General features: G+C 36.0%; 1 protein-coding gene across 1 annotated transcript in view; it reads right to left on the bottom strand.

Annotated features, from left to right (window-relative positions):
• THSD7A (thrombospondin type 1 domain containing 7A) overlaps positions 1-21010 on the bottom strand; it is a 455780-nt gene that overhangs the window by 249112 nt on the left and 185658 nt on the right. Inside the window, exon 2 of the mRNA XM_073809674.1 lies at positions 16231-17062. Within this exon, the coding sequence (XP_073665775.1) occupies positions 16231-17062 (832 nt within the window). The remainder of the gene's footprint in view (positions 1-16230; positions 17063-21010) is intronic.

The following is a 21010-nucleotide window of genomic DNA, read 5'->3' as shown; positions in this document are numbered from 1 at the left end:
CAAAACAGAACCTACTCCCAACCCCTGCCCCTACTTCCAACCTATTCTCAGCTTCACTTGCTCCTCTGGCTCCCCTGGGCTCTAGACTGTCAGCTTCATAACGAAAGTATGAGAGAGAATGAAGCTATGCAAAAGTATGTCACCAGGGTACTCTTACCAAGAAACTCCACAAATCAAATTAGGGAATATTTTCTTTTCAAACTGATTTCTTTCACAACACTCTGCTTTGGTTGTTCTAATGCAAACAGTTCCAGAAACCAAATTTGCAATTCTAAAATTAAGATGCCACAGCAGAGCATATGCATCATTCATGATGATTTCACAGTGTTTCCTAGTCTGATTTACAGTTTTCAAAATTAACATTACATGACATGATCCATTATGTGTTTCACTCAACAGTGTATCATCCAAATTATGATAAATTCAATTAAAACTAGCTTCGATTCACTTCAACCCTTCCATTGATTCCTTTTTGCTCTTTATTACCCCTTCCTTTCTTTCTGCCAAGATATAAACTTTATATGATTCTAATTATGACATCCCTTTAGTAACAATTTCTTCACAATTTCCAACACAATCCTCATTTTCATATTTTAATTATTTAATTGCAGATTTGTTTTATCTTACTTTTCTTTCCTTGATTTACATGTATTGTGTAGAAAACCCCACATTGTTCTGAACTAAGTCACAGAATTCTGTCTCTATGGAGGTGTTGCTGTAGACATTAACCCCCGACATTTAACGATACAAATATATAAAGGAAGTCTCTTTACATCTAGCTTTATGTTGAATGTACTGTCTTATAAGCTAGGAAACAATTAAGGATGAAATAGTTAAGAAATGTTAAGCCAATAAATGATTTTTCAGAGGAAATCTGTGATGCAGTAATTCTTCAGGGAAATCTCTGATTTATTTGAATATCAAAATAGTCAATGACATTAGCTATCACAGATTTATATAACATTTGTTGAATATCACAAGTCATATAAAAATTATCTTTAAATATCCTTTATAGTATAACTACCCATAATAGTATAACTTTTACAAAAAATAGTTTTATTTTATGCTTAGTAGGATGTAGCTAAAGATAATATCTTACTAATGATATTCTGGATCCTTCTAGAATTTAAAATAGTTCTGTATTGTGTGAGTGGAACCCAAGATTCTGTGAGCTTAGCAGAAAAACATATTCATAGTAAAATGTGTATACTTACAAAGTAAATATTACCATATTAATATTGGTCTTATCCTATCATATTAAAGATACAAAGATGTGAAAAAGGTGTTTATTTTACTTTGCAAAATCATTAGACATCGATTTCTGTCCTCTTATGTAATGCAACTCTGCCCTTTTGAAAGGGATTTCATGAACCTAAGAAGGAAAGGGCTGTGTTCTTTTTTTGTTTTCAATGATCGTTACCATCTGATTATTTTAAAGCCATACTTTACTATTAATAAAAATTCACATTTTTCTCAGCCACATCAATTTACACAGCAATTATACACACGTAGTTTTTTTTTTTTTATATCCTCACAAAAATCCTAACACATATATAATGCAGGAATGTTATCCCCATTTTGGAATTAAAAAATAAACGGTAGGATTCTGACTTAAATCCAGACAGTCTAAGTTTAATGCTGGTATTCTGTCAATTACATCAGTTGCATAAAATGATTTCTTTTTTTTCCATGAAACTATTCCTTGAGTGTCTAATACGAGTTAAATTTCTAAGCACCTAGCAGATGGGGACACTACATCCTCTTCTCAAACTAACCAAAAGAGAAAGGTGCTACCTTTAAAAGGGCCACCAAAGACTCATGTATCTTAACTTCTCTCTATTAGTCTGTCTGAACACCTAACATTGTTCCCCTCATTATTCCTTTCTAATAACAAAGTGAAGAGTCATGTATTATTATGAATACATTATATGAGTTTGTTAGGTTAAATAACCAGTAATCATAGAGGAATAATATAAAAGCCAGATGGAATTTAGACTGAGTAGCGAAAGTCTCCAAAATGCCATTGCATGGGTACTGCTTAGAAAGGCTTTAGATAATACATCTACTTAAATACAGAAGAGAATAAAGGCACAAATGAAAAATAGAGTCAAAGGGACTTCCACAGAGGGAGACACTTCGGCTCAAAGAAAAAGTAATTCATAATTTTACACCTGTTCAAACGTCACAGTTCCTTGCACCTCCCTAAAATACTGACAGATTCTTGGAATGTCTAAGTTAGAAGGTACAGATAATCAAGGTCAGTGCTATAAAAACTTATTTTTCAAATAAAAGGTTAAACATACAATATGGACTTATATAGATGCAGATGATGAACAGCCTTTGGAAGAGAGGACATGTGAGTCCTCAGACCCTCGGCCAACTCACTGCTCTTCTGACCCAGGGTGAGGCTAAGTCAGGCTAAGAGCCTATGGAGCAAAACAGAAGGAGGCACTGGCAGGCCCCGGGGAGTGAATGAATCCTTAAGTTTTGTGCCTTGGGAGCCTCTCTTGCCTCCTGCTAGTTGGGCCCTATTCCCATCCCCCCACTAATCTACTATGCCTTGATTAGGAGTCCTTCTTCCTTATTCATAATCTAGAAGAAAAAAGCTAAGCCACACCCCTTCGCAGACTTGGGCAGACTTCGTGGTGGGGAGTGAGTAGAATGAAGCGATTATTAAAGACAAATCTCTTTCACATCCCTTTCTTTTCTTTTTTGAAAGGGTAAAGCCTGGGGAGTGTAGAGTTTGGCTAGCACACATAATTATAAGGCTCAAAAGTGATATACGTGGACATGTTTAACAAAGAGTAGAAGAAAACCTTAGTTATCATCATCATGAAAATTTATCCACGGGGACAGTCAGGGATCAGCTTCAGTGCTTTGGCATCATCCCACAGCATCCTTGGCTATGATCTATTATGTAAGTGGGACCCCAAATAAAATGGCCAGTTTAAAGTCTATATATTATTTGAGGAGCATGAAATAGCTGACCACCAAAATAGGAAAGGCAACTTCTTTTTCCTTCTGTTTCTACTACTTGCCAGTGTTCCATTTTAGCTAACCCAACTATCCTAGCGTTTTGTCATTTATTGGTCACAGTTGCGGAAACTAGAGGCTCATAGCAAGCAGAGATCAAAGATACAGTCAAACTTTTCAATGGAAATTGCCAAGATTGAATTTCCTCCTATTGTCTGTTTGACCTCAATATTCCCAGCACTGATACCTTGATCCAGGTATTCCTCACCCCATTCTTAGATTATAAATATGACCTAAGCCCTGGCTGCCCATACTCTAAAATCTGGGCCCTCCAATTCATTCTGCATGCCATTCCTGTTTGTTAACATAATTCCGTCCCTGCTTACTGGAAAAACCTTCAAATTTCTTTGCCTTTCTATCTGTTTGACTTGGAATGCTCACTTTCCCCATCACACCACACGTAGGTAAATACAATCCATTTTGGGGAACTTGGTCAAATTCTGTTGCCTTATCAAATTATTCTAGTCAATACAGATGCAGCTTTCTCTTGAAAACTTTAGTCATTTTATCTTAGATTTATCTTTCCATCAAGTATTTTTACCAACTATGAACTATATATATTATACAACTCATAAAGGACAAGAACTTTCTGGGTCTACACGGAGTTAGAGTAATTTAAAGTGATTTTACTTTTTTTTCACTTTTTTTTCTCCTTGTTTCTCATGCATAGAATTAAAGATATCGAGTGCAGGAACAATGCTTTCCACAGAGCTGAAACTATACAATGTCTACCATAATTTAATTCACCTATTTCTTTTTAAATTTTACTATACAGGATCCCTGATAGACATGAACCTGCCAGAGAACTGCATTTTTGATAAACTTTGTGAAACCCTATATAAAATCCAAAATGTATCAGTCAAAATTTATTTTTTTGATCAAAAACATGCTTTGTTTGTTCCAGCTCTCTACACTGTACATGACTGTACCAACATTCCAAGATCTTCCAAGTACAATGGCTTCTTGTATTAAGCACAGCACAGTTATTTTGTTCATTTACAATTCAACTGCTATCCTGGTAAATACTACCCAAACAAATTTTCACATTCTTTTAAAATGTAGTAGCAATAACCACATATCTACACTAAATAGAGAAAAAAATATCTGTCAAAAAAACTTTGGAGAAAAAACCTGGATAATGACCTATAATAAAATGATACAAAATTAGAACAATAAAGAACTCAGTAAGGTGAAAGTGTGAGAAGAGGCCTAAAATAATGCCCAATATATAAGTAACAATTTTAAGGAAGAAATAAGACAAAACACCTGAAGTTACTAACACAATGTATTAGTAGATTCTAAGAGTGAGCATATTCTTAATTAGGTTATACAAATAATGCATTAATGATTTATTAAAATCCTTATCCCACGTAGATTTTTTTTTCCTTTTGAAAGTATTTCCTCCCATTGAAATTCTTCTTGTTATGTTCCAGTCAGACAGAGATTCAGTACTACCCATATAAAGCTGGTAGAATTCCAGCAAATAAAAGAGAACAATGGATGAGATCAAATTTGCTGCCAAGGAGATGCAAGGTCACTGCCCAGTCAGTGGCCAGGCTGCTTAAGGAAGTGTCCGCTCAAGGAAGTTTCTCAAGGAAACATGCTCTCACACCAGCTCAAGGAAAAAAGCTAAACTTAGAACAGTCAAATAGGAGATATTAATAAAGCTCTGAGGAAAAAATGAGGCAGTTGGAATGGACTTTAAAGTTAATGGGAAGGAACATTAGGCATTGGTATCTACACTGTGGCTTAAGGTGACCCTGGCCCTAAATGCTTTCCTGTAAGTTAAACATATTTTAAAAGCTACCTAAGAACTTCCTTTTAATTGTCCCATGATAGGATCATCATCTAAACCAAAAATACTCCTGGGAGGCAACAGAGACAGATGTAGGAGAGGTGAAGATATCCTAGGTATGATGAGACAGTGGTACCTTAGGATGGGGGGAGTGACTCTGAGGGTCACACTGATATTTCTGAATTTGATATAAGTTTGTAGGTGGATATTGACAATATTAGCCTTTTAGTTTGCTGTCATCAACACCAATTAATTGACAGTTATGACTAAGTAGCTTAGTGGCTTCAAGATGTAAAAACAGAAATAATATGCTTACAGTATAACTAAAAATGCTATAAATGGACTAAAGATTAAGCTAAATCAGCTAACGCTCAGAAACTATTGGAATACGTTTACAGTATTAGGAATGGTACATTTTCTATGTTCTATAGAATATATATTTTATCTAATTATGCAACAGCAATTGTTTGGTGTTAACCAGGCACAATAATATTGAAATATATTCTAAGTGATGTCACCTGAATGGTCTAATATCTATATTCTACATTCTATATATTCTATATTCTCTTAGTTGAATATGACTTATCTCTCTTGAGTTATTTACATATTCTGGTTACTTTCTTCAGAATCTACAGAAATTTCCATTTTCCCATTGGCCTTACTTGACTCCATATTATTCACTAAAAGGCTCAAGTTCCAAGACCAAACACTCTCTTAAATTTTAAGCCTTTGACAAACATTTACTGGAGGCTAGGCACTGTCTTAGTTGAATGGGGGTAAGTAAAGACTAAGTTAATAAATAAACCAGCAATGACACAGTAGTAGTTCTCTGGCTCTAATATTGTACTCTAGTATATGTCAAGGTTAGCAGAAAACAAATTACCAACTCACATGGGTTAATTCAGAAGAGTTTAATAAAAGGATTGTTAACAACAGCAACAGCAAGGGCAGTGTTATATCGCCAAGGGATGGTGAAGAACTCTGGGGCTAGCAACTATGGGAAATTTATCACCCCAAGGTGACAAAGGGACCAAAAAAAGGATTTTTAGCAGCACTGAGCTAGATGCAGAGCAGTCGGAGAGGGCTGCTGGGCAGGGGCTGAAGCCTTTTGTTAGAGGAACTCAGGCACTGCTGACCCCGGAAGACAGAATGAATACCCCAACACCCCTCTCTTCCCACCTTCTGATAGACTGCTGCTGCCTCCCATGGGTAGAGCCCAACCAGGAGGAAGAGAACTGGGAAGGCTTATTAATGTGCTGCTCACAGATCAGCCTCCGGGCACATACGCAGGATCTGGAAGGTCTGCGAGTGACTCTCTAAGGGTAAATATAATATATTCCCAGTTAGTTCTACATTTTGAGAAAAGTAAAGGTTTTCTGGCTAGCCATATATGATCTACAAAAGAATGTGGACATATTAACTACTTCTTTAGTCAGATGTGGCCAGAAAGCAGCTGAGGCAAGCTCCTGAGAAATGCTGGTGCGTATCTGGCAGGCAAGTCGACACTGGGGATATTACAGAAAGTTTTTAATCTAAAAGCCTGCTATTTATGCATGAGAAGTAGTAATTTTATAAATGGATTCTGAATAACCTAAAACTAGTCAATATTACTTTAAGAAGTAGGCAATTTACTCCCTTCTTTTTGGTAAGGTCAGGATAAGATTTGCAGTTTCACTGATTCACAGTCATATCCTGGGAATGGGCCCTCAGGAACCATGCAGCACATCAACTGAGGAAAAATCTTGTAGTTACTTTCAAGACCAGGAGAGTGGTCTTATTCTACAGGCACTGCATATACATTCATTTCCATGTTTCACAATGAACTGATTTGTGGAACACGTTGAAAATTAACTTTCTGCCAAGAAAAATATATATGACTTTTTATATATGTGACAATTTCAGGTATGGTTTTGGTTCAAGGTTCATTGGAATCACAAAACTTGGAAGGCCTTTAGAGAATTTTTAAGATCGTTCCTTCCTTCGCTCATCACTGCCCATTGCCATACACACATATGGTTTATGGGTGAAAAAAAACTGAGTCCCAGAAAGTTTAAATGACTTGTTCAATGTTGTGGAGCCATGAGTGCACAGGTTTCCCTATTCTTACTGAGTACTTATTTCTCATAATTATCCATTACTTAAATTCCCCTCTTGTTGACTGAGCGAAATTTTCAGACTGTTGTGAAGCCAGTAGCTTTATATTGAACTTTTATATGACCATTCTAGAGGGCAAGCCGAAAAGAGAAGGATGGAGTATTCAACAACAAGTATCCTAGAGTAAAATAGGAATCAGGCATAAAGAGAGAGACTGTGTTGAGAAGAAATACAATTTCCTATTCAACAGATTTAAGTCTGAAGTTTAGAGGGTATGTCAAAAAAGCATGAGTTTAGGAAAAAAAAATCAGAAAGTCACTTGAGCATGATTCATTACTATTTGAAATGCTAAGGTTGAATTTACATAGAGACTAAAAAAAGAAAAAGAAAATTGATAACAAAATGAGAGAAAAGTACTCCAACTTGTCAGTATTTCTAGGAGTTACTAGATTATTTTCCTCTTCATGTATTACCCAGTTTTTTAAAAAGATTATTTATTTTAGAGCAGTTTTAGTTTTACAACAAAATTGAGAGGAAGGCACAGAGATTTTCCATGTACTCCCTGCCCTCACACGTGCACAGCTTCCCCCATTACCAACATCACTCACTAGAAAGGTACATTTTTTACCAAGGATGAACCTACTTTGACACATCATAATCACTCAAAGTCCATAGTTTACATTACGGTTCACTCTTGGGGTTGTGCATTCTGAGTTTGAATGAAAGTACAACAGCATTTATCCATCAGTATGATATCATACACAGTACTTTCACTGCCCTAAAAACCTTCCCTATTCATCTCTTCCCCCTATCTAATCCCTGGCAACACTGATCTTTTTATTGTCTCCACAGTTTTGCCTTTTCCAGAATATCACATATGTAGTTGGAATCACACAGTATGTAGCCTTTTCAGATTGGCTTCTTTCACTTTGTAATATGCATTTAAGCTTCCTCCATGTGTTTTCATGGCTTGATAGCTTATTTCTTTTTAGCACTGAATAATATTTCATTGAATGTAAACACAGTTTCTTTACCCATTCACCTACTGAAGGACATCTTGGTTGCTGGAGGCTGAGTTAATTTTTGTGGAGAATGTAAGGTCTATGTCTAGATTCTTTTTTTTGCACGTGGATATTCAGTTGTTCCAGCACCATTTGTTGAAGAGACTATCTTTGCTCCATTGTATGGCTTTTGCTTCTTTGTCAAAATGAGTTGACTATGTTTATGGACCCAGTTATTTTTTATCCTTACATATTTGTGCCTAAAATGTCTGATTCATGGAGTTATCTGGAAGCTGGATAAAGCTACTTTTTTTTTGTCTTAGCCAACAGAAATCTGTTTTAAATTCTAATTCTTATTCCCTCAGGAATTTACTGGGCTGAATTTTCCACACTTCTTGGCAATGCTTCCATTAGATTTATAGTTACAACTAACTGCATCTGTCAGACAATACAACAAAACAGTGCGTGTTCAAAAGGAAGGTATTTTCAAAAGTAGGCTCTATTTCCACTAAATACTTCTTGTATTATATATAGCAGATTTCATAGTTATTCCTGAAACATGTACCTTTGAAATGCATAGTCAGGTCTTTATTTCAGGAATTGGTGAGCTGGGACAACTAAAAGCTTTCCAGATGTGAGGGTGGCTTACAGCAAACCCTTAGATCTTACAAGCCTTAAAGCTATGCTTGCTGCAATCTAGAAATGTCTGCCTCCTATATCCTCTTCTTCTCCACTTCACTTTTGACAACTTAACTCAGCCAAGAGATGAGGGGAGTTATGTTCTGTTCCTCCAGCTATACTTCCCCTGTGGTTCTAGGGTGAGGAACTGGATCCTAAGGGACTTTTCCCATCACCTCTGTAGATGGTCCATGCCCACCTCCCAAGACTGAGATATTCCAAGGAAAAGATTCTTGAACGGATCTTCCTGGATTGGGCCCTAATTACTTTAAAGGAATCTCCCCACCTCAAGTCCTAGATTCCTCCGTCCTTTAGATCTGGATTTTTCACGTGGATACTTTTTTTTTTTTTTTTACTGTAAATAGAAGTGATTATTTCCTTTATTGGTGTTTCTGGCTAATTTCAAGGCAGTGAATTAAAATAAAACTACCTTTACTCCCTTATGTTTAATTAGAAGTCACATACTGCAATGGACTGAATGTTTGTGTGCCCCCAAAATTCGTACGTTGAAAACCTTAACTCTCGGTGTGATGCTATTAGGAGGTGGGACCTTTCAGAGGTAATCATGAGGGTAGAGCTCTCATGAATGGGATTCGTGCACTTACAAAGGAATCCTAGAGAGAGCTCTCTTCCCCTCTTTCTGCCATGAGAAGATACAGTGAGAAGTGAGCAGTCTGCAACCTGGAAGAGGGCCCTTACCAGACACCAGATTTGCTGATGCCTTGATTTTGGACTTCTCAGTCTCCAGAACTGTGAGAAAAAAATTTTTTCTGTCGTTTATAAGCCACCTAGTCTATGATACTCTGTTATAGCAGCCTGCATTGATTGAGATACGTATCTCATTTGGTAATAACTACGTGGCATTCCACACGTGGAAGCACCGTGATTTAAGTAGTCCTTCATTGGTTGGATTTAGATTGTTTTTCTGTAACAAATCATGCTACGATGAGAGATGTACACATATTTACACAAATATATTTCAGAAAACATTTCCAGGAATAAAATCACTGCCAAAGGAACGTGTATTTTTAATTTTGACACGTATCATAACATTATTTTTCAGATATTTGTACCTATTTCTGCTCCCACCAAAACTGTGTAAGAGCAACTCTTTCCCCAATTTCTTTAATATTAAATACTATTGTTGATAAAATAGCAAGCAAGTCTCAGACTTCTATCCATACAAGGTCTGTTTGCAGGACTGGCCTTTGGCTGGCATCTGGGAACTTACCTGGTAAACAGTTCCCTATATTGATATAAAATTTTCTCTAAATGATAAAGTGGCTCTCTGTGCCTAATTTGTTTGTCTAAACAATGTGAATTATGGTGAATAGCTGCTTTCCCTCTGGGAGTTTGGAATTTTTGTACATGCCAGGTTGAGGGTGCCTATGTGATCAACTGCCAATAAAAGCTTGGGGGCACTGAGTCTCTAGTGAGCTTTCCCAAGTAGACAATGCCTTGCCCGTGTTGTTGCAGCTCTTTGCTGGAGTAGTTAAGCGTAGGCTGCGAAACTCCTCAGGGAGAGGACCCTGGAAGCTCGCTTCTGGTTTCCTCTCATCTTTTCTCCATGCATGTTTTCCCTGGCTGATTTTGCTTTGCATCCTTTCACTGTAATAAATCTTACCTATGAATGCAACTATATGCTGATTCCTCTGAGTCCTTTTAGTGAATCACCAAACCTGGAGGCTGTAAACCCTGATACACTATCAAACATTTTTATTTGCTAATTTGACAGGTGAAAATGAGATTTTAAATGTTTTATATTTCTTAATTATGATTGAAGATTAGCATATTTTCTCTGACCTGATCCTGTCCTTTGCTGATTTTAATAGACTTTATTTTTTAGGGCAGTTTTAAGTTCACAGCAAAATTGAGTTGAAAATATAAACAGTTCCCATATACCCTCTGCCTCGACACATGCATAGCCTCACCCATTACCAGCATCCCTCAGAGTGGTACATTTGTTACAACTGATGAACCAACACTGACACATCATTATCATCCAAAGCCCACAGTTTATATTATGACTCACGCTTGGTGTTGTACATTCTATGGGTTTGGACATATATCAACTGTTATAGTATTATATGGAGTAGTTTCACTGCACTAAAAATCCTCTGTGCCCTGCCTATTCATCCTTCCCTTCCATCTAACCCTGGCAACACAGATCTACTTATTGTCTCCATAGTTTTGCCATTTCCACAATGCCATATATTACAGTTGGAATCATGCAGTATGCAGTCTTTTCAGATTGGCTTCTTTCACTTAGTAATATGCATTTAAGTTTCCTCCATGTGTTTTCACGGCTTGATAGCTCATTTCTTTTTAAGCAATGAATAATATTCTATTGTCTGAATGTAACACGGTTTCTTGATCCATTCGCCTACTGAAGGACATCTTGGTTGCCTCTAAGTTTTGGCAATTATGAATAAAGCTGTTATAAACATTCATGTGTAGATTTTTGTGTGGACATAAGTTTTCAGCTCCTTTGGGTAAATTCTTGGTGAAGCATGATTGCTGGATCACATGGTAAGAGTATGTTTAGCTTTGTAAGAAACTGCCATACTGTCTTCCAAAGTGGCGGTACCACTCCGCATTCCCACCAGCAATGTAGGAGAGTCCCTGTTGCTCTACATCTTCACCAGCTTTTGGTGTTGTCGTTATTATGGATTTTGGCCATTCTAATAGGTGTGCAGTGGTATCATATTGTTGTTTTAATTTGCATCTACTTGATGACATATGATGTGGAGCATCTTTTCATATGCTTAGTCTGCCTTCTGTATATCTTCTTCGGCGAAGTATTTGTTAAGGTTTCTAGTCCAGTTTTTAATCCAGTAGTTTGTTTTGTTACTGTTGAGTTTTAAGAGTTCTTTGTGTGTTTTGGATAATAGCCCTTTATCAAATGTGTCTTGCAAATGTTTTCCCCAGTGTGGCTTGTCTTTTCATTCTCTTAAACTTATGCTGATTTTTATATTAGATTTTGGACTCTTTCCCTAATGATTTGTAGGAGCTTTTTATGCATTAAGAAAACTAGCTGTTTGTCAATTTTACGTATCACAAAGATTTTTTCTTCATTTGCTACTTGGATTTTAATTGGTTAACATTTTTCCTGAGCAAAATTTTCTTTATTCAAATAAATATAATCATATAGATGAATCTTTTCCTGTATGTTTTCTGCATTCTGTGGCCTAATAGGTCACATAAGGATACCTTCCTTATTTTGAGACTTCAACTTTCTAGCCTTTCTTCTAGTATTTAAAAAGAAAACATTTTTAAGTACTCAATGAACCTGGACTTTGTTTGGGTATACAATTGAAAAAGGGATACAATTCTTTTTTCCCCTTCCTTCTTCCTCTTCTTCTTTACGTGGCAAAGCAATTGCCCTCCAAACAAAACCAAATTGATTAAATTATATCTTTTCTCCCGACTTGGAAATGCTCCTTCACCATTGGCGCCATACTGCAGGGTTTTGAGGAGCTTTTTTCTAGACCCTTTTCTGATCTGATTATAAATGTGCTAACATAAAATTATTATTATTCAAAGAATAAAATGCATTTAATTATCTTGTGACACTAGTCTTTTCTCTCTACTTTTATTTTTCAGAATTTTCCTGGCTTTTACTTATTTTTCTCTTGTTAATTTTATAGTAACAACGTAGGGACAACTGATATATTTATTAGATGTTCTAGCTAGGCACACATTTACTTTTGTACTTTCAAAGTCTGGTATTATGTGCAGAAATTTTATAATTAGGTTTATTAACAGAATTTTTACTATTGTAAATGGGATATTTTAATTTTTTGTGTCCATCATGTTTAGCTAATTGTTGTTTGCATCTAGGGAATATATTGATTTTGAGATATTATCTTTGTGTCCATCCACCCTATTGAGGTATTTTATTGTTTATAATATATTTTCAATTGAATATCTTGAGTTTTCTATAACATCTGGAAAAATCTTAATATTCCCACCTGTTTTCCAATTTTAATTTCTTTCTCTTTTCAACTACATTAGCTAATACTTACAGATCAATGTTAACAGTGAAGATAATGTGCAGTCCTGTCTCATTTTTGACTATAAAGGAAATGCTTCTAGTGTTTCAGAACTGGGTACTAACCTGGTCTTTGGTTTGGTGTCTCTTTGTCTCTCTTTATAAAATTGTTCTATATCAGGTCTTCCATGAGGACATTATTTCAGCCTCCTCTACCAGAATATTGGCCCTGTACAATTTCAATCTGTGGATTGAAGTCTTCCAACTTCAGGAAAGTCTTCTATTATATTTTGGGGGTTTTGTTTTATCTTGTTTTTTCTTTTTTCTGTTCTTTTTCTGGTCCTATCTTTAGGAATCCCAGAATGTTATACAGTGATCTCCTTTCCAGACCCATCATCTTTTTAAAAAACTGGAGTTGATGTTCTTAAACTGTTCTCCATCTCACTGACTCCTCTTACCACTGAAAATTTTCCAATTACCGTTGCACCTAATGTGAATTTATTTACTTGTTTTATAATTCTCTTCCTTTTCGGAGCTCTGTCAAATCACTTTTAAAATTCTATTTTCTTGATTCTTCTTTGAATACTAAAATTACTTCTGGTTTTGATTCAGAAGACCATATTTTCTTTAGTATGTTTGGTTTCTTGAAGAGCTGTCTGTTGAAACTTTCAAAACAACTCTTCACCTGGGGTAAGACTCTATTCAAGCCTGGCTGAAAATCACTGGTTCACAGGGAAGCCCCCTGTGTCATGGTGTGTGTAATGATTTAGAATTCTCTTCCACTGGTCATCAAAACTTTAATCCCTCAGTCCATCAAACTAATAGTCTTTTCTTGGCAATAATGGCATAGTGAGTTCCCCTCAGTGTTATTATGCCATTCTGTTTTCAAACAGAATACAAGAAGGCTTCAGCAGCCCTTTCACTAACACAGACCATGCCATCATAAAACATGCCATTAACCTGGCCCCTCAGAAGTTTCAGGCTACCCTTAGAGATTTTAAGTGCTCATGAAAGCTATAAAGACATAATGCCCCCTTGACTTTCCTCCTCAGTTAGATCTATTTAATTTATAGATTGAAAATTGATCTATAATCTCTATCAATTGTGGTTTGGGACTGTGATTGTTTCCTATTGTCATAAAAGATGGACTTGCATTCATGTTTTTCATTCTTACTGATTTTAGTCTGTTTGAAAGCAGAAAGCATGGGAAATCTATCATCTTTAGCTTTGCAGTTCTAGCAGCAATTCTACTAAACTTATTTTTATTTGCCCTATGAATTGCTTCCCCAAGATTCTTAGGTTTATTTAGATAAATTCATTTAGTTATTGTAATAGGACTGTTTTAGCCTTACTAAATGACTTTTTTATCCTCTTACACAATAAAATTGTTTCTGAATTTGATATAAGATGAAGCACTTTAATCATCAAGTCTTTCACCTGTGGTCCTGTTCTTTGTTGGAGTTATCCATCCATTCTTCACTTTAAAAAGCTTCACTGGTATGGTGTAATGTTTGAGAAAAATGTAGGCAAAATACCTAATTGTTGTATCTTCTTTACTAAGACTAACTTTCTTAATCATATATATTTATTCATATTATTCTTATATATAATTGTCAAATAAGAGAAATATTAAGAAGCAATTTGTTTAACATAGTATTTAATTTATACCCTAGTAAGTTATAACATACATGCAACTACCATTTTATTGGAATCAATACAGTATTTCTAATGGAATATAAGCACCCGGCAGAGGATCTACAGATTTTTATATCTATTTGCTTACAAATAACTGGATGGAAATATCAGGCTCTATGCAGTAGTAGCTACTACTCTAATTATACTTTTAATTGAGTAGTCAACATGAAATTAAACGTCTACAGCATATTAACCTAGCGACAGCAGGAGACAACTCAAGTTGCCTTGGAGGCTTATTCAATTACATGGTGGGAGCCAAGTAACTAATATAACTGTAATACTTCAGGAAAAGAGATCAGAAAATCACCAGGAAAAGGCCAGTGAGAAAAGAATTAAACAGGGATTGAAATTAAAATGTCCATGACACAGAATCAGAGGTGAACACACACACACACACACACACACACACACACACACACTTCCTCTCCCTCTCCCTCTCTCTCTCTCTCAAGGAGTCACAGGGAACCTGGAGAATGAAGGCAGGAGAAGCAGCCTTTAGCAAGACCAGGAAAAGAGTTGGATTGATGACCTCAGAACACAGAGAGAGCAAATTACTGTACGGCTGAAAGAAAATCCAATTGTGTATGTACAAAGAGGGAGTAACAAATATCCTAAAAATAGCGACCAGAACAATGGTATGATGAGAGAAATTGTCTTAGGCAGATACATCAATTGTTTGTTTACTCACTTACTGAAACTATATCCTGCTCCAAAAAGGCTTTCAGTCAGCTTTCAAAATCCATAGATAGCAAAATCATTAGACAAGAATGAATGAAAGAAAATAATGAGGGTGAGAAGAACATGAAGCCGGTGGGGGGTATTAGTAAACAACACGCATGCCACACAGTCCTACTTATGTTCCCAAGGTAAACAGGAAAACGTGATCTATTACAAGATATCCAGGGGCCATAAGGAAAACGATCCAGATGCTCACCAGAAGCACATGGGTTGAGACGTCAGTGAAATTTATCTTATGTGTTTTTAATCAAGAGAACAGACTGTGTAACGGAGTAGATGACACTTCCAATGTCATTTCTACAATAAATACGATATAAAATTCTGAGTGATGTTGCCATAATTTCTCTCAGTTCAGTCCAAATCATAGCTGCATAAATATTACAGAAGCAGCACTTATGCAAATGATCCAAATAAGCCCCTCCCAGATGGTCTGGCTTATCCAAGAGCAAAATTTAGAATATCCAGAAAACATAATACCCTTTAGATAATCCTCAATGAATATTTTCACAAGAAATAAATCATGCATGAGAAGTCTTTCATAATATAGTCATTATTCACCCAGAGATAATTAGACAAATAATTTCTGTCTAGACAATGCAGTCAATTAATTACATGTTTTCTAAAGTAAGCTACTCATGATTAAATAACCTTTACTTACCTTATTTTCTGCTGGTTTCCCTCTTCTTCTGGGGAGAGTTATTCCATTTTATAAAATGTAAAAGGAACTATTCTTAGGTATAGCTCCCTGGGTGGTTGTTTAGATTTTGTTTATAGGGTGATTCTGAACATGTTACAAACTTGGGGAGATTATAAGTGTGCCTTATTCTTACTAAAATAAGTATCTGAAATGAAAATTCCCAAACTCCAGCTCACTATGGTTTTCTTTCCCCCATTATAGGTGAAAACAGCACTGCTGATCTAAAGAAGCAATATCATCTCATGCAGAATCTCTCATGCTTTAGATTTTGACAGGAAAATTTAAATTACCTCTAGTGGTATAGTGCCTAAACATATACAAAACAGAGGTAACTTCAGGAAAACCACAAAAGTTTAAATGTCTTCAAGTGGAAAATGTCCCACTTGGGGGTAGCTCATCCTAGGTGTACACATATGAATTCCAGGACTTAGTACAGAAGGTCTTAAGTACTCTCTAGCCCATGGTCTTGACAGAGAGACACGCTTATTTAATGGTAATAAAATGTTACCTTAAATCAGCAGCTTTCCCCGTCTTGTTAGTACACATAACTTCTCTGGTCTGGTATCCAATCTGGATGTCCCAATATTTGTTCTCTTGTCGGTTCTGTCTGTTTCTATTTCTCTTTTTCTTGATCAGTTCACGGGCCTCCGGATCCTTCACTCCTTTCCCTCGGTCCTTGCCCCGTTCTTTATTCTTCCCACGTCTCCTTGCTTGTCTTACTTGCCTCGAGTGGGGTATCGAGCACGTGCTCCAGGGCCCCACCTGCAAGCTGTACATGCTCTCTTCAGCTTCACAGGCACTGGACTGGCACACCTGGAACTCAGTCAGATTTGGACAGCCTGAGCCTCCAAACTGGGGGGGCGCCACCACATGACGTGTCCGGTGCTGGAGCCCACTGCCACAAGTCTTGGAGCATTCTGACCAGGCAGAAAACTCAGACACAATGCAATCTTGCTGGCAGGGGATGAGGCAGGCCTGTTCCAGAAGAGGCTTGGGCTCAAAGTACTCACAAATGATATCCTCCGCAGGGATGTCTTTCTCTTTCTGGATGCACATGATCTCTCGCACCTGAATGCCTTCTTCCCCTTTAACGCACTCAAGGGGTTTCTCTAGGCTTTTTGAAATCACAGGCTGACAGTGATTCCAGGGTCCCAGCCTCCAGTCGTATAACTCTTTGTGCCAGTCACAAACTTTGAAACAATTTTGCTGGTTACTGGGTCTCTCAGCCTGCTTGCAGTTTGTATGCAACGTTGTCCATCCTTCCACATGAGCACACCACACAGCCCGGGTCTGAATGCCTCCTGGACCACATTCGTCTCCCATGCATCGGCCCCATGGACCTAAAAACGATACAAGAGTTAACAGTGCTACTAGATGAAAACTACAAATTACTTCACGTTCCAGAAAGGCACTTCAAGATCTAGTACATGAACTTCCCTGAAGTGTTATAAAGTAGGTCTCTGTACATGACTGTTGGAAAGTAATGATCTACACTCAGTATTTTCGCAGAAGGGGAACTGTGTCACAGAGTCTATATAAGGTAATTGCTGGGACAAGTTCATTTTGAGTCCTTTTGGGATTACTGAAAACTTGCTTTTATTCATTTTCTTAATTTTAAGTAGGTAGAGAACCCTCGGCTCATTAAGAACCCTTGCTTAATTTTAGGTAGGTAGAGAACCCTAGCTCACATTAGAAACTAGTCACAGTGAAAACCCATTACTCCTGCCTCATAACCATCAAATTCATTTCACTAACTGGCAAAGAAAACGGCTGCTTGTGAAGAACTTAATCTCCTGCAGACTTTTCTTTTCCTGGGGCAATTAACTATTTTGTAGGATATGCTCTCTTCCCTCTCATTTTCTGTTGTTGTACATACTATGATTGAAAGAATCTATTAGTTGCATACGTGTGTGCTGACAGAAGTGTTTACTTTCTTGTAACCAAAGCTGGGAAGTGAAAAATTCATTCTATCACATTCTGCCCTTAAATTTACAAAAACAATTTTTTTTTTTGCTCATCTCCACAGTGAAATAAAAAGATGGGTAAGAGAATTAAACTTTGACTAAAAGATTTTTGGAATTTTCTGCATGTTAAAGTGTTACTTTGAGTTTTATCAATTTATTCATTTCCTAAATATGAACTACTTGGCATTATGGAGCAATATTATGGAATACTTAAGTCAGTGGCTTTAAAATGAAATGTGGGCTTTTTACCTTAGAATCCTTCTTATCATAGATTGAAACCTACTTATATTTGCATATATCATTTCTTTTTTTAAGGTAGATAATAGGATTCTCAAGACTTTAATAGACAAATAGCAATTTATGTAATAGAGATTACATTATTTTGGAATTTTAAAGAAATGTAATAATCATATAATTACATGATTTTCAAAACGTGGCCCCTGGCATTTGAGGAATTATTTGATGTGGACTAGAGCCATCTTCAATAGGATGTGTGGGAAGTGGGCGACTAGCATACAGGGTCCGGCTCTAGGGTCACTCAGCCCCACCCCACTCCCTTCCTCTCTCATTGCTGCTTCCCTAAGAAAAGCTCCATTATTATTATTTATTTTTATGTATGTTGAGATAATACATAGATTTTGTCTGAGAAGAGGCTTCTGTCGCTGAAAAGTAAAAACCACTAAACTACGCCAAGAGATTCACTCTATGAATGAGGAAAACAAGTGACAAGGAGGGGAGGTGACTTGCCAAGTTCACCTTTTAAATGAATAAAAAAACCATCCTGGATTTTAGACTCCAGTTCTGATTTTTATTTTTATTATTTATCCTAGATTTCAGAGCTTGAGACTTAGATACTCCTATACAAAACAATTAATATACAAAGAATGAAATACGAAGAATGTGATTATATTTAAACATTTAATTTTGTTTAACTAGGAAGATGTTTACAACTGGAAGCTGTTAACTTCATTACAAATGGAATGATGGAGTTGTAAATAGAAAACAGATTGACTGAAAATACTGTGCTAACTAACCACAGTTGTGTGAAAATTTGACATACCTATATCATTACTTTATGAAGTTCATGTGCATATGTAGAGAATTACAAGTGGCTTAAAATACATTCAGGGAAACAGCCTTTCCAGAGTGCTGATGTCAAAACTTTATGAGCTAAGAAAGTCAGTGAGTGTATTACATCTGTATACATGGAATACCTGATAATATTTTAATCTTATTTTTAATTTGGCAAAGAAAAATATATATTCATAAATCTGTTGATGCTGTCTTAGAGATTTCCAAATATCCAGTTTGGGAATCAGAACGTGGGACCCTTCTCAAGGGAACAGATTAAAATGTATGAAATTTTAGTTAATTCCATAAATCTTTGCTATTTATTCATTTTCTCCTTCATACTCAAACAATAGTAATCTTTATTTCTCATCCTAAATACAGCATATAAAGATACGTTTATGTTGGACCATCAAGTTAGGAGTAAGCTATATGCCATTAAGTCTAAATTTCAAAATATAAGTGTCTTGCATTAACTCAAAGTGTAAAACCCAGGTGTAATTCAGGAGAACTTCTTGATATTTTGTTTTCCAATCTTTGATACTAATTATGAAATTAGACTGAAGAATCAGACTAGGACTATTAAGAAGTTAGTCTTTTATCGTCCAAGTAAAAACAAAAGATTTTTATAGGAAAGTTATAGATTTGGCACTTAAAAATATTTAATTGTACTCTTTAGGTAGGTTGTACTACTATTAATGGGTGTGTTTCAACTGATGAAAATTAATATTTTATTACCAAAACCTGAGTATACAAAATGTGGATTGACTTTAAGTCTGTGTGTTATTACTGAGTAAGGAAAACACACATACTAAAAAACAAACCCTCTAAAACTATGAAGCAGAACTATACAACACTAGTTAACTATTACGTTTGAAATTTACCCTAGACAAAATAAGGATGGGTGAAGATATTACTCTTATAAACCAAATTTTATCAGAAAACTCCAGCCTTTCTTATAAGTTTCCTCAAAAATAAAAGTGAATGATGGTTACTTTGAAAATGATCCATAGCTTACTAACATCAAATTAGGGAGAGATCCCTTCTTACACATTCTTAGAACACTCCACATGTCTCTCACATCATGTTTACCACAATTTCAATTAGTTTATTAAATAATAGTTTGCCAACATCTGTTTATCACATCAGACTGACTCAGTGGCTCCTTAAGAACAGAACTTTGCTATCTTCTGCAACATTTGGTTTGATCATGTCTTTTACATGGCTGGCTTTTGAATGAATTTCCTCAATTATTCTGTTCAGAAAAGAGAGAATTTAGTTTGCAGATTTTATTATCCAAGGCATTACGTGGTTGATATCAATGCCAACAGAAAGAAACTGAGTTCGAGAAAAATTCTACACTATTTCATATACATTGATAATGAATAAGCATTTCGAAAGTTGACTTAGATAACTAGAAAAAGCATACATTCTATATACAAATTCAATTTCCATTCCAAAAATAATATCATAGATTCTATTAACCAGCTAGTAATAGATAACATTGTTGGGTTTATTTTATTCCAAGTATATTTACATTGAGAACCAGAAGATAGGTATCCCAAGAAAATTCTAGAGATATATAAAAATACTAGGCTAAAGGGGGAAAAAAAAAACGCATGAAGGCACCAGTGAAAGTAGACATGGCAACATAATCACAATTGAACCTAAAGAAAACTCATTCACTTTGCAGGGTACCTTATCTGCTATCATAACTTTTCATTAAATCATGGGTATTGTACTTGTGTCCAATTAACAGACCTATTGAAAAATCAGATCTTCACCACTGCACACCTGATGAACGGCTGTCTAGTTCTGTCCTCCAAGTAGTTTTAAAATAATCACATACTGAACAGAAAGAGGACCACATCTAAAGTTGCTCTTGGCAGCTAAGAATTATCAGCCCAATTAGCTACCACGTTTCAAGAAGTACAAATGTTTTAAAGTGCAATTTGAAAAGCACAATACGCAAACTCTATCAACGAAAACATGAAGTCGTCTCCCAAGCACAGTATGAGAATATGATATTTAATTCATAGGTCTCTGCACAAATATTAAATTGTAGCCCCACATCTCATATTACTAAGAGTGGGAAATGGTGGTGTTGGAAAGGTTGTGTGTGTCTGCGTGAGCGTATGTGTGTGTGTATCAGGATGTTTGTATTTTTAACAAGAATAGAAAGAATTTCCATTGGTTTGAAACTTGCTTCCTTTATTATTCTTGTTCATGATTATATACAGAGAACTTGGAATCTAA

Source organism: Tursiops truncatus, chromosome 9, assembly GCF_011762595.2.
Source record: "Tursiops truncatus isolate mTurTru1 chromosome 9, mTurTru1.mat.Y, whole genome shotgun sequence".
In the NCBI taxonomy this organism is placed as follows: Eukaryota; Metazoa; Chordata; class Mammalia; order Artiodactyla; family Delphinidae; genus Tursiops; species Tursiops truncatus.
This window is presented reverse-complemented; position numbering and strand designations above follow the sequence as displayed.